The 13,084-nt window shown below is 46.4% G+C and overlaps 1 protein-coding gene across 2 annotated transcripts in view; it reads right to left on the bottom strand.

The window, feature by feature from the left end:
- Vps8 (vacuolar protein sorting 8) overlaps window positions 1–13,084 on the bottom strand; it is a 255,758-nt gene that overhangs the window by 131,689 nt on the left and 110,985 nt on the right. For both annotated transcript variants that reach the window (XM_084591219.1, XM_084591295.1), the window contains exons 14-15: window positions 6,661–6,747; window positions 1,999–2,327 (exon numbers count right to left, since the gene is read on the bottom strand). In XM_084591219.1, coding sequence (XP_084447345.1) covers window positions 1,999–2,327; window positions 6,661–6,747 — 416 coding nt within the window. The remainder of the gene's footprint in view (window positions 1–1,998; window positions 2,328–6,660; window positions 6,748–13,084) is intronic.

The following is a 13,084-nucleotide window of genomic DNA, read 5'->3' as shown; positions in this document are numbered from 1 at the left end:
TTACTTTACAGTAATCATTTCCTGCCTTCAGTTCAGTGAGTGTATGTTACCTTTAGGTTGCGTGCACTGACATCATTTAGCCACATTCACCATTTACAGTGAGTGTATGTTACCTTTAGGTTGCGTTTAGAGAGACCTTTCAGCAACAATCACCGTTTAACTCGTTGAGAGTGTCGTCTGCTCCAGTGCACCTACGGGATATGGTTTGGCAATATGCGGCCTGGCGTCCAGCACATGGCCAAAGAAACGCCTCCAGGATGGAAAGGCATAGTTAAGAGGCTGCGCATGCCCAAAATGGAGACAGAAGATGAAACCAGGTAAGACAATAGAAGAGTAGATAAAGCCTAAATGATGCCATGACTAGCGCGGCGGTCGGCGGTGCCGGTGCATATGGGTTGGCGGCAGCGGCTGCCTGCTCTTCTCTTCTGCGTAACCTCGCTTGCAACTAAATACCCATTAATTCGACTCCCGTTAATTTGGAAATACGGATAAATATTTCTGTCAGCACGGTCCTAGCCAACACCCATGAAAGGCTATGTCGTCAGATGGGCGCTACAGGCTTCCAAATAAAAATCAAATCGTTTACATGGGCAAATTCTTTTTTTTTGGGGGGGGGGGAGGAGGGGAGACAGTCGTCCATCCTTCCACCCATCGGTCATCAACGAAAGCCTGCGGTCAATTGCGACCATGATGCTGACTTTTAGCACCATTCACTTCAAAAGACATTTGCACTATCACGCGTTTAAATGATAATGTGTGGCAGTGGACGACACCCGCCCCAAATGCGACACGAAGTGAAAACAAGGCCTGCACAACCGGACGAGCGCTGGCACCCTGCCAAGTTGCCCTCCCTGTTTCCCGCTAGAGCTAACGTGAAAGGTAAACACACCGTAACATTATCGCTGCACCACATCTTGGCGCACTGCCAAGAAAGGTGAAGGCGCGAAACGAAGAGACACACTAATGAACGCTTTTTCTGTTTTCAAATTCTCAGTGGCAAAAGTGGGGGGTGGGTTCATTATGTGGAGGTCGTTACGTGAGTAAATATTTTACCGTAATGCAAATGGTTCTTGTCAGCTTTTTCAGACCATTCAATATTTCGAACTTTTCCTCAGTCCTGTGAAGTTCGAAACAAGCTTTTACTGTATTCACTTACATTCGAGCGGGCCAGGCCTGAGGGAAGCAATCTCTATAGCTAAATCTCTTCCGTGCTTAGGACAACGCAAATACAAACTGAATTCTGTGAAAGCTAAAAAAAGAAGCTGTGCATACTTCATGTCTATAAATGCTAATCAACACTTCTATGCAGTGAAAGTCTCAATTCTAAATGCCTTTGTACCTCATTCAGCACTTAAATTTGTTAATATTAGATAGTTCGAACCATACGTCTTTTCCCGGCATTTAAAAAAAAAGTATAAACAAGGTTTTACAGTATATAGCAAAAAAGATAGTGAGGGAAGAATGCCGGCGTAAGTGAACGATGATGGGACAGAGGGGGACGAAGTGCGTTTGCTTGTAAAGGTGAGCGGATCTCGGAGGCTGGGTGGGCAGCTGGCTGCAGTTGCCGAGAGGAGAACAAGATAGCGCGGGGGTATGACGTGTGTGCAGAGCCATGGGGCAAGATGGGAGCGAGTAGATTCACCCTGAATGATTACTCCTATTCTTATGCTCTAATGACCGCATTTAACCTAAGCTTACACTAGGCTTCACACGTGCAGTTGGCTTTCCCAGAGGATAATGGTGGACCCCATAGCTAGGGTGGTGGGGCAAGGAGGTGGTCCCTGGTTCCAGAAGACAAATGGCTTTCTCCAAGTCTTAAATTTGACTTTTCTGTTACATTTCTGGTTGGTGGAGACCTTGTGGGAGTTGGCGGTATTTTTATAAGTTGGGTGAGTGATGGGTGGCACTTATAAAGAATGAAGAAGGCCTCGACAATGCTAGCATTTTTTCGCCACTGGTGCCGCTATTACAGTAATGTAATACATAAAAGGTCCAAACCTGAGCTCAAGGGCGATGCTGGCACACATGGGCACAGGCACTCGCTCGGGGGCCAATCCACCCTCGAGCAGCTGACGGGTGTGGGCGGCCACCTGCTCTTGGCGGCGTGCCTTCCTGCCCACTAGGCCGCACACAGCCTTGGCTTCATCTCGGTAGAAGCTGCGTGCCAGTGCTAGAGCTTCGGCATAGAGCTGCCGCTGCCACAGCCGTTGTAGCCGCTCTGTCCACGTGCGCAGGCTCAGCACGTGTACTGAAGCCAGGCCCAGCAGCAGCACCTGGGGCCCAAATCCTGCCACCGAGTGGTAGCAGGCTCGCTCGGCAGCTGCCACCTGCACCAGGTGCTTTTCCTTAATATGGCCGCAACTTCTCTACGTGTTTACGAGAGAGGTGGCAGAGGCCAGGCTAGGAGAGAGTGCAATGAGCAAGGGGTGCCTGCATACACTTTCCGCCCTCAGGAAACCTTGTGCTGCCAGCACTCTCCGCTGTGCCAATGCACAATAGCTATTGGCACCGAGCAAATCACACTGCCGTGATTGGCACACACCGCTCGCCCTGTGTACTTTTTTTTGTCCTGTCGTTTTTTGCTGCTTTTGAGAATGAAATTGGGGGTCCCGTTCCATAAGCAAAAGCAGCGGGGACTGCTGCGTTTGGCATGTAGATACGCCGTCGGCGTTGAAGCATGGCACAGTGAGGTTCCGTAAATTTTTCAGTAATTCAGCACTAGTTAGCTTAGAGCTGGTCAGGCATTGCGAGTTCGTTACATCAAGGTCAGCCACCGCAACCTTACTAAGAGCCTTCAAATAGATGCATTCAATAGGGGCAGCATTGGGAAGTGATTATGAATTTTGCTTTATAGAGGTGTAACTGTATTTGCAAGTGACAATACAAACCACATTCATGCTTGTCTGCATCCATGATACCAGACAATGCAACACAACCACAGGTTATACCATGAAAGAATGCATGAAACAAGAACAGTTAAAGCTGCCTTGATCCTGAAAGTAGCGATGGACTATGGGCATTGTGCGCTGGTATGGAGGTGCCACTGCACCAGAACAAGTGGCGCCACCACAAGCATGCACAAGAAGAGGATATTCTCGTAAGAAGCTGGGAGAGGTCTCCTTTCCAATGGCGTCAGCTCTTGAATGTCTACTTATTGAGGCAATGAAAACAACACATGAAACTATCAATACAAACACCACATTAACGACTTTCTCAAATTTACAAATATTTTAAATAGCTTCAACAAATGACAAACATTTTCAACGTAAAAATAGTTCACAACTATGAATTGTAATATAGCGCATGTTTCAGAATTGTGTACACAATTTATTTTGTCTTCAATAATCAAGGAACATCAGTATTACAAATTCGGCTAACATTAACAGCGCTGCAACTCTTGTGTCAAACATAAACCACTCTTGTCTGTATCACCCATGGGAACCAGCTATCATCATCACCATACCTGGTGCTAACTCCTAGCACCACCACAAAGCCGTGGTTTAGCATGCAGTAGCCAGCAGCAGGCCTAGAGGCCTATCGACCTGCCTCTTTTTGTTGTGTGTCATTCATGCCATTCACGTGTGTGGGCAGGTATGAAAGCAGCCAGCAATGGTGCCAGGAAGTATGCTGCAGGAAGAAGTGGACACATTGCAAGAAACCGACACAGGAAAAAAGTAAACAGCTTGGCATAGCTATTTGAAAGGCAAACTTGACTGAACTCTGAAGGTCATATCGAACTTTGATGTTTCAACGTTCGTGAAAAAAGTTCGCACTTTTACTGCTCATTGCAAGGACATACCTGATGAGGTGCTATGCAAACTGGAAGGCATATGGGTATTTTTAATCAGGCCTGTGTGCTGCACATGCCAGAAGAAAACTAATTTCTTCGAGTCCAACATTTTAATTTTGTGATATTTTGCTTGTCTACACACGCAACTACTGCCAAGGCATGTCATTTTCATACCTAGATTTGACCACTGGCTCCTAATTGCAAGTTATGCATTACAAGGATATTTCAAAATAACACTGGTCTGCCAGCGTGATTCCTTATCTTGAGATTTTATAGGACATCCACAAGAAAAAGGGAATGTCCTGAAAGAAAAATATGCCTATTACCCCATGCCAAAGGAAAACACCCCATAAATGACACTGAAATATCCAGCAATCACTACAGTCAAATCTCGATATAACGAATCCCGTAGGACCGCAAAAAATCATTAATTATTTTGAAATATCGTTGTAATGAAAAATCTGCGATTATAAGCCAGTGTTCAAACCTACGTATGCAAATGACATACCTTGGCAGTGGGCACGTGTGTAGACAAGCAAAACCTCAAATGAAAATGTTGCACTAACTCCAAAGCGGATTTATTTGAAGAAATAAATTATTTTCTTCTGCCGCATGCAGCAAACAGACCGTGCACTACATTACACCACTACAGCACATACACCTTCCACTTTGCAGAACACCTCGTCGCATGCGTAATTGCACCGAGCGATAAAAGTACGGACTTTGTCCATGTGCAAAAAATAAGCAATAAAAACAAGAGTTCGATATGACCTCATCTTCAATGCTCCCTGAAGTTTGAAAATCTTGTCTCGGTCTTTCAAAATGATTGCAGCAGGCGATGGGGCAATGCTACCTGTCTGTAGAGGCGGAATCGCTTTTTCCCTGCGTCGATTTCTTGCAGTGAAAGCGGCTGCGCTCATATCTTCTTGGCACTTCGCTGGCTAATATCATCACTCTCGCACAAACATCGCAATAAGTTAATCCGCGGCATAAAAAAAAAATCTTCCAGCCCGCTCGAACGTACAAACTACCGAACCGCGTACGACACACAAGAAAAAAACGCAGGCGGCTAAGCCTGCTGGCTACTGTGTAATAAACCATAGCTTCGTGGTGGCGCTAGGAGCTGGTACTAGATGTGCTGATGATGATAGCTACAGCCCACGGATCATACACACAGAAACGGCGGTTTCTGTTTCACGCGAGAGTTGCAAGCTGCGGCGCTGTTAATTTTAGCTAAATTTGAAATACTGATGTTCCAAAATTATAGAAGAAGAAATATATTATGTTCGTTATTCTGAAATATACGCTATTTTGAAACTCGTAATTCTGAAATATTTTTACATTGAAAACATAGCAAATCTGCCGGGGATTATTAAAGAACTCATTAATTTCAAAAATTCGTTAATGTGGTGTTCGTAGTAACGAGATTTCACTGTATCCATACTGGTCCTTAGAAGTACACAAGATGGCCATGAATAGTTATTAACCTGCTTTCAGCACTGTGATGTAATGCATGCTTGTTACACCACCGCCCACAAAACGGATAGTATGACATCAGAAGTGCGTGACAAGAAAAGGGCACAATCTATACTTCTCTGCAAAAAAAAAATCAGTGCACAAGAAGAGTACCGTATAAACGCGTGTAAGGGCCGTACTTTTTTTTCCAGATTCAAGTGCCAATTTTCGGGGAGCGGCCCATACATGCAACATACGAGAACAAGCAAAAACAGACCAATCAGTGAATGTGTAGTGCTTTTTTAACCATTCAATAGACACTCGCGGAGTCTTCCGACTCTGTGCTCTGGTGTATAGCAGAACAAGTTCTCCTTTTAGCTCGGGATACTTACGCGGCTTGGCGTTCTTCAGTGCATCCTTCTGTGAAAGCACTTCTCATGCACACCACATTTTCTGCTGCCGTGTAACTACCGATATCCTTTTCAGCGGCGGTGTCCACGTTTGTACATGAAAACTTGTATCAGCCGTAGCCGCGAGAAAAATGACGTTTCGGGCATTCAGGCCCTGTGTGCTCATTTGTAGACTCATCGCAAGTGGGCTACTACCGCCATCTCGTTTTAATACTGCGAAGCTCTACCACAATCGGTCAAGATGGACGTCTCCGTGCTCTGCGGGTCAGCACGTGAGTACCTTCGAAATATTTATTCATTTTGCAGTCATTCTTGATCAAGTTTGTGTTCTGTTGTTAATTTACGTGCATGGTTTTCGATGATGACACTTATTTCTGTGCTGGTGTCGCGAGACAGGTGTAACGACGAGACAAGATATGCGCATACAAATGTGCACAGCGTGCCTGAATTCCCACAATCTCGATAAACACGCACAGGTCGCATACGCGGCTTATGTCTATTGTAGCGCTTTTATGTGGGCGTTTTTCACGTTATAGGTCTACAAAATCATGCACAGTCAAGAGTAAAGGCCAGCACTTGATCAGCGGAGTAGTTTTTGCTAAAAATTGCTGATGGCAACTTTTCTGATGATGACCTGGATGAGACCACGGAAGTATCAGTAAATGTTCGTCTAACGAAAATTTGAACAAACAACATTCATCAGGTAAATATTGTTTACTTCAACAGATTGTCACACCCTCAAGAGAGCTCGCGGCAGAAGGAAAATATGATAATAGTGATGACCTGTGACTTCCTAGCGCCACCCGTGGGTGGCATCTGGAAGCCCCCGTGCGCGTGCATTTTGAAGGCAATCCCCGTGTGGGTCGTGGGAAGTTTGGGTGCAGCCCTTACACGGATTTTTTTTTTTAATATTTGCTTCAAGAAATAGGGGCTGCGGCCCATACACGATTGCGGCCCTTACACAAGTTTATACGGTATCAACCAGGAAGGCTAGGCAGGACGTACCATTGCTTTGCTCACGTTGCCACCAGTAGCATGACCCTTGAAGTGGCTGGTGCCGTAGACCATCTGAACGTCTGACACATCAAGCACCTGGAATATAGAAAACTTAAGATGATGCAAAGAGCCCCTACACTACGATGCTCATCAAGAATCCACCAAGTTAGCTCAAGGTGCTTTCCGAAAGCAAATTCAAAAATGGGTTGGCTAGCAGCTGAAGCTGAGTACAGGAGACGAAGCCAGAACCTAATGCATACACACTAGTTTTCTGTAAATTCCGACTTAGCGTAAAGCTGCGATATCAAGATATTTTGCTAGCATTAAATTTCATTGGGACCTAAGCGCTTCTCCTGTCCAAATTGATAATGGGACCAACCTTAGGCAAGGTCTACGCAATTAAAAAAAAACAAAAATTCCGAGCGCACTGTGCAATATACACTACAGAAATGCGGAAGCCTGAGCGTTGCTGCTGCATATGGTGCACCGTCATTATCATTGCTAATGCCATCACTGTCATTATCACTACACTCCGTTTCATACATCAGGTGCAATGCAGCGAAAGCTACACAAGTAGTAAGAAGAGGAGGCGTATCACTACGCACTCGTTTTGTGGCCGAGTGGTTCCTGCGAAAACGGGCTTTATTCCGAGCATACACGTTTGCAATAACTTGCTTCGCATGTCTAGACATCTTCACAGTGCGGATCTTATAAAAAAAAATTCGCACCGAAGAACCATTTTTTCAAAAAGAGATGCGCAGCGCAAAGGGTACAGCCAGCGCCATCTAGTGGCACAGTTGACAACGTTGCGGGGAGCGAAAACGCGACACGAACGAAAACGACATAATAAACTTACAAATTCACCGAATCCGATCCTTTCTCCGCAAAAAACGGTGCTCTTTATGAACATGATGGCAAATGTAAGATGTATTAAGCTTGCAGACAAAATAGCTATTATTTCCTCTCATCAAGAGCAGGCACTATTTTGCACCGCGGATTCGGAGAGCGCAAACAAGAGCTGTAGCTTTGGCAGTGTTGCACTTGATGTATCAAACGGAGTATAATTGCAGCATCGCTGTCATCACTACTATCACCCTCATGGAAGACAAGAAAAATTACCGTAAAAACCTGCATATAATATGGACCCACATATAATGCGAGGTGTAATTTCGGAATAGCAAATACGGAAAAAAAAGTTTGCATCCGCGCATAATACCCGTTGGCACTCTGCCAAGCTCCTCCCTCATCACTAGAGCTAACGCTAAGAGACATATCGTGATGTCGCTGCAGGAGGTCTGGCACGCTGCCAAGAAATACATTGGACGGCGCGACAAGGAAAGACGCACTAACAGGTGTTCTTTTTTTGTTTGTTTCAAGTTCTCAACGGCAAAAGTGGGAGGTGGGTTCGTTATGAGAGTGGGCTCATTACGCGAGTAAATATGGTATTTATTTGCGCTACATTTCACGGTTGTCACACGAATTGTACGCGCTTCCGCACCTTCGCATCCAACGCTATCCCGCACCAGGTGACAACAGTACCACAAAGGGACCTTCATGTGACGCTGCTGTATCACTTCCCTTCTTGCGCCGTAATAGGAAAATTTCACGCACCGTGCTGAGAAGAGCACCTCACATTCGCCCCACTAATCGGTCATCCAGCAGTTCTAAAACAAGTAGGTCGCTTCCAGCTCGGACGCGGGATGGCAGCGCATGAGCCGCCGCGCTCGAGCCTGTCGCGTCTAGCACCACGCCCAGGCGCGCGGCATGTGTGCCCCGGAAGTGTTTTCAGATTCGGAGTTTTTGCGATCAGTCATCCGGTACGCGTATCGTCTGCCGAGAGTCCCTTGCTAGAGACAGCTTTCTGTATAAAATCCTTTTCACAATATCCCACAATTCCCAAAAGCGGGACAGACGCGCTCCTTGGGAGTTCTGGTCAAGCGTCTGCGATTTGGCTATAAGGCACCGGCAGCATGGCTGGAGAGGCCCGTGAGACACCCGTGCGAAGTGTGAGAGATAATGCGAGGTGTGCTCGGCCTGCTTCCGGCCGTGTGCGCGTTGCAGGCACCATGGTCGCGATAATCGCGGCGTCAGCATGGTGAAAACGAAACCATCGAAACAACCGGCTGACGCCATCGCTAGATAGCGCCTCCACTCGCTGGAAGACTGATGCTGATTAACAAGGAGGCCGGATCCGCATATAATATGAGGCAGAAATCTGACATGATAAAATCGGGGAAAAAAGCCTCGTATTATATGCGGGTTTTTACGGTATGATGTGCGTTTCGTGATCCCAGGAGTGGCGCAGTTGACTAAGCGCTCAACTGGGGATCCAAGGAATGGAGGTTCGATTCTTGGTGGAGACAGCAGATTTATTTTTCTGATGAAGTCATCAGGATGATTGACAGCTAATTTCTTTCCTCAAACATCCGTTATTAGCAAGTGACATCGCACCAGATCCTGTGAACAACTCTCATGTATGGGATTTAGTTCAATGAGCTTAGAAAGGCTTTCGCCTTGAAGGAAATTAGGTCTTTGCAGAACTTGTATTCTTTAAATGGGGAAAAAAGAGATGTCACAATGCTGTGTCCTCATTCCCTACAAGAACCAGTTACAGACAGGAACTGGACTATGTGGTGGAAATTTTGTTGCAGTAACATATGCCCAAACCGCAGCTATGTCCCAGTTATGCAAACAGTCTGTAATACTGGAACAGGATTAATATGACCTGCAGATTTAGCCACAATACAAAGCAGTTTTCTGAGCTCTATTGATGACCATATCTCATCCTCAACTACAGGCAACAACTAACGCTTACAGCGTCTTTTCATGCTCGCAAAAATGAACAGTCTACATGTCACAACACACTTCTACAATTGTGAAATAAACTAGCTCCTCCTTAAGAACAAGCAACAAAACCATCATGCAGAGTATGTCTAGGTGGCAATGCACATATCACCCTACAACTACAACGTAAAACAAGCCTAACTATTCATATCAATACCAATCAAGTGCTGCACCATTAGGCACTACTGGCAGGAAAAGCAATGAGATCACAAGTGTACATTAAAAATTTTATTGGTTTGGTTTGTGGGGTTTAACGTCCCAAAGCGACTGAGGCTATGAGAGACGCCGTAGTGGAGGACTCCGGAAATTTCGACCACCTGGGGATCTTTAACGTGCGTTGACATCGCACAGCACACGGACGCCTCTTCGTTTCGCCTCCATCGAAACGCAGCCGCCGAGGTCGGGTTTGAACCCGGGTATTCCGGACAGTAGTCGGGTGTCTTACCACTGCACCACCCCGGCGGGGCTAAAATTCTGACTGAAACCTGACACGGCAATAACAGCTTTCTCTATCGATAGGGAACCAAAGCTGGAGGTTGCTCCGCGACGCCAGCGCTCGGTTTTTAGCGGAGCGGAGAGGAACACAAAACCTACGCGCATCCGCGCCCGCGCTGCGCACGGCTGTCAGCGGAGTTTGCGCAGCCCGCTCGCTCGGGAGCGCGTGCCACAGGCAGCCGCGCATGCACGCGAGGGGGGATGGTCGTGCCTCTGCACGCGCAAAGCCAACGCTCTTTGCCAGTGGAGTTTCTTATTTTGCTTTTTTCTGTGCCCCGGCTGACAGCTAGAGGCACGTTTTTTATCGGTGCTTTCGAAAGTGAGAATTTGTGACTAATTGATTGCCGCGGACACTATTTTCAAAGAGCGCTTGTTGGCAGGCTCAGACATTTAAAAAAAACATGAACACAAATTCGCTACTCGAAGGCAGAGGCAAGCGACAGGTATTTTGAAGGACTTGAGGCGGCACCTCTTGATGACTCTGTCCATATTGTTCAGAGAATGAAGGGTCCAGCCTTCTCGTTAAGAATTGAGTGTACACAGCGACGTGTGCTCCAGCACTGGTTAGGGAGCTTCCTTCCCATTTGTGACTGCTCACTTGGAAGGGGCCTATTCAGCTCTTTGGAGACACGTTTTAGGTGATGCTGCCGGCACCGGGGAGCCTATTTTCGGCGCGTTTAGGACGTGTTCCCTACAAAGGCACAAAGCATGCCGCCTTACCCTTTGGTTCCTGCTGACAGCGGTCAGGAGGAGTTCGCTATTGTGGCACTGCCATCCGAAATCAATGACCTCATCATTATCATCAGCCTGACTATACCCACTGCAGGGCGAAGGCCTCTCCCATATTTCTTCAATTAACTCTTTTCTGTGCTAGCTGCATCCACATGACCCCTGCAAACTTCTTAACCTCATCTGCCCATCCAACTTTCTGCCGCCCCCTGCTACATTTTCCTTCCCTTGGAATCCAGTTTGTTACCCTAAGTGACCATCGGTTATCCTCTCTTTTCGCTCCACATGTCCTACCCATGCCCATTTATTCTTAATTTCCACTAGAATGTCGGTAGCTTGAGTTATTTCTCTGATCCACTCTGCACGCTTCCTATCTCTTAATGTTACCCCTACCATTTTTCGTTCCATAGCCCTCCGAGTTGTCCTCAACTTAAGTAGAACCCTCTTGGTTAGCCCCCACGTTTCAGCCCCATAGGTGAATACAGGTAAGATGCAACTATTGTATACTTTCCTCTTGAGCGATACCGGTAAGCTCCCAGTCATAATCTGCGAGTACTTGCCAAATGCGCTCCATCCCAATCTTATTCTCCTTGTTATTTCCCTTTCATGGTCCGGATCTGCGGTTACTACCTGTCCTAAGTAGACATAATCGCCTACTACTTCCAATATTTCGCTACTTAACGTGAACTGCTGTTCCTTCCCGAGGCTGTTGAACATTACCTTAGTCTTCTGCATATTGATTTTCAAGCCTACCTTTCTACTTTTCCTGTCTCGGTCATCAATCATTATTTGCAGTTCATCCCCCGAGTTGCTTAGCAAGGCAATGTCATCAGCAAATCGCAGATTACTGAGGTATTCTCCATCTACCCTTGTCCCTAACTGCTCCCATTCCATTCCATCAATGACCTATCTACCTATAACGACCTGGGTCACTGACGAGAAGCCGAGGCATACCATTTATTCGGCAGTTTCCTCTCTCCAAGAAACGAAGCGCGAGGAAAAGCCTGACGACTTTTCATGCAGGCGGGGACATCTCTCCACGGAAACCTTTGCCTTCTTAATTCCACAGCTACGCTGTGCAATTCTTAGTTCAGTTATCTCCTCTAGCGAATACGCAGTTTTGAGCTCCCGAAGCAGGACCGCGTATGAGGATAGAACGATTGACCTATGTGTTTTTCCTTTATAAGCGCCAAGTGATGGCATTAATGCCGAATATCTGTTTCTTGAGACCAAGTTGGTTCCGTGATGGCTGCTGCGGCAGCACCAGTTACAAACAGAGGTGTGAGATAAGAGCGGTACGAGATACCTAAAAAAAAAAAAAAAAAAAAAAAAGCAGACAACCATCGTTTCAACACGAGTTTTGCAAAAAAGCGCGCCGTCACTTTTTCATTCCAGATTTTTTTGTTTTGTTTTTTGCCCGCTTTGTTGGAGCGCGACGGCGGCCAGAACGCGGCCGGAGGAGGAGAGAAACAACAGAGCGCGCGCGCGCACAAACACGTGCAGGAAAGCAGCGCGGAGCAGACGACAGCATGCTTTTCGATGCGGCGGGAAGCAGACGACGCGGGCGCGCTGCGTGGAGGTTTTGACGGGGTCTCCATGGACGGCGCTGGCGCACAGAGAGGTGCGGCGCCCCCTGGCCCAGGTTTTCTCCCCTATAGATTCTAAGCCTGGCAGACTGCGCTTGTTTAAGGAGAATGCAATGTTAAAGGAGAATGCGATAAATAGCACCTTCGTGATACAAAAAAGCAATATTATTCTTTAACTCTACACAGAGACACACAGACAATGTTTGGTAGGAACTTAATATATTTAATAGTGCATCAGAATCGATAAATAAAGATGGTGTATAAATTCAAGGCGCTGTGTTAGCAAACGCATCGAATAACGATACCGCTTACAGTCCTGGCCTAAAATATATAAAAGTAACTATACCATATTTTTAGAACCAGTCTCAAATAGTGAGGATGTGGCGGCATTTTTAGCCCTGAGCAATAGTAAAGCCGCAGATGTGGACAATATTCAAATGAAGCCTGTAAAGTGCGGACAGTAAAGCCCACAAATAACAATACCGGTTTTAACAATATATCGAATATAACAATAGGCCACTGCTTCCCCGTCAGGTTTGCCATGTGTTCTATGGCAAAATAAATCGCTTAATACAATGGTGTCATATTATATTATCGGTTATAACAATCAAATATGGTCACTGAAAGTCAACAAAAACGCGGCGGCGATCACAATAGTGTGCGCTTAAGCGGAGATGGTGGCAATGCCAATGCAGCAACAATTGAAAAAAATCAGGACAGAGCGCGTCGAGCCAATGCGTTGGTCGGGTGCGCCGGGGAAGCTTGCATGCTGCGGAGAC

The sequence above is a fragment of the Amblyomma maculatum genome, chromosome 1, assembly GCF_055883805.1.
Source record: "Amblyomma maculatum isolate TAMU_Amacu chromosome 1, ASM5588380v1, whole genome shotgun sequence".
Lineage (NCBI taxonomy): Eukaryota > Metazoa > Arthropoda > Arachnida > Ixodida > Ixodidae > Amblyomma > Amblyomma maculatum.
Note: the sequence above shows the minus strand (reverse complement) of the source record. Positions and strands in the feature narration are given on the sequence as shown.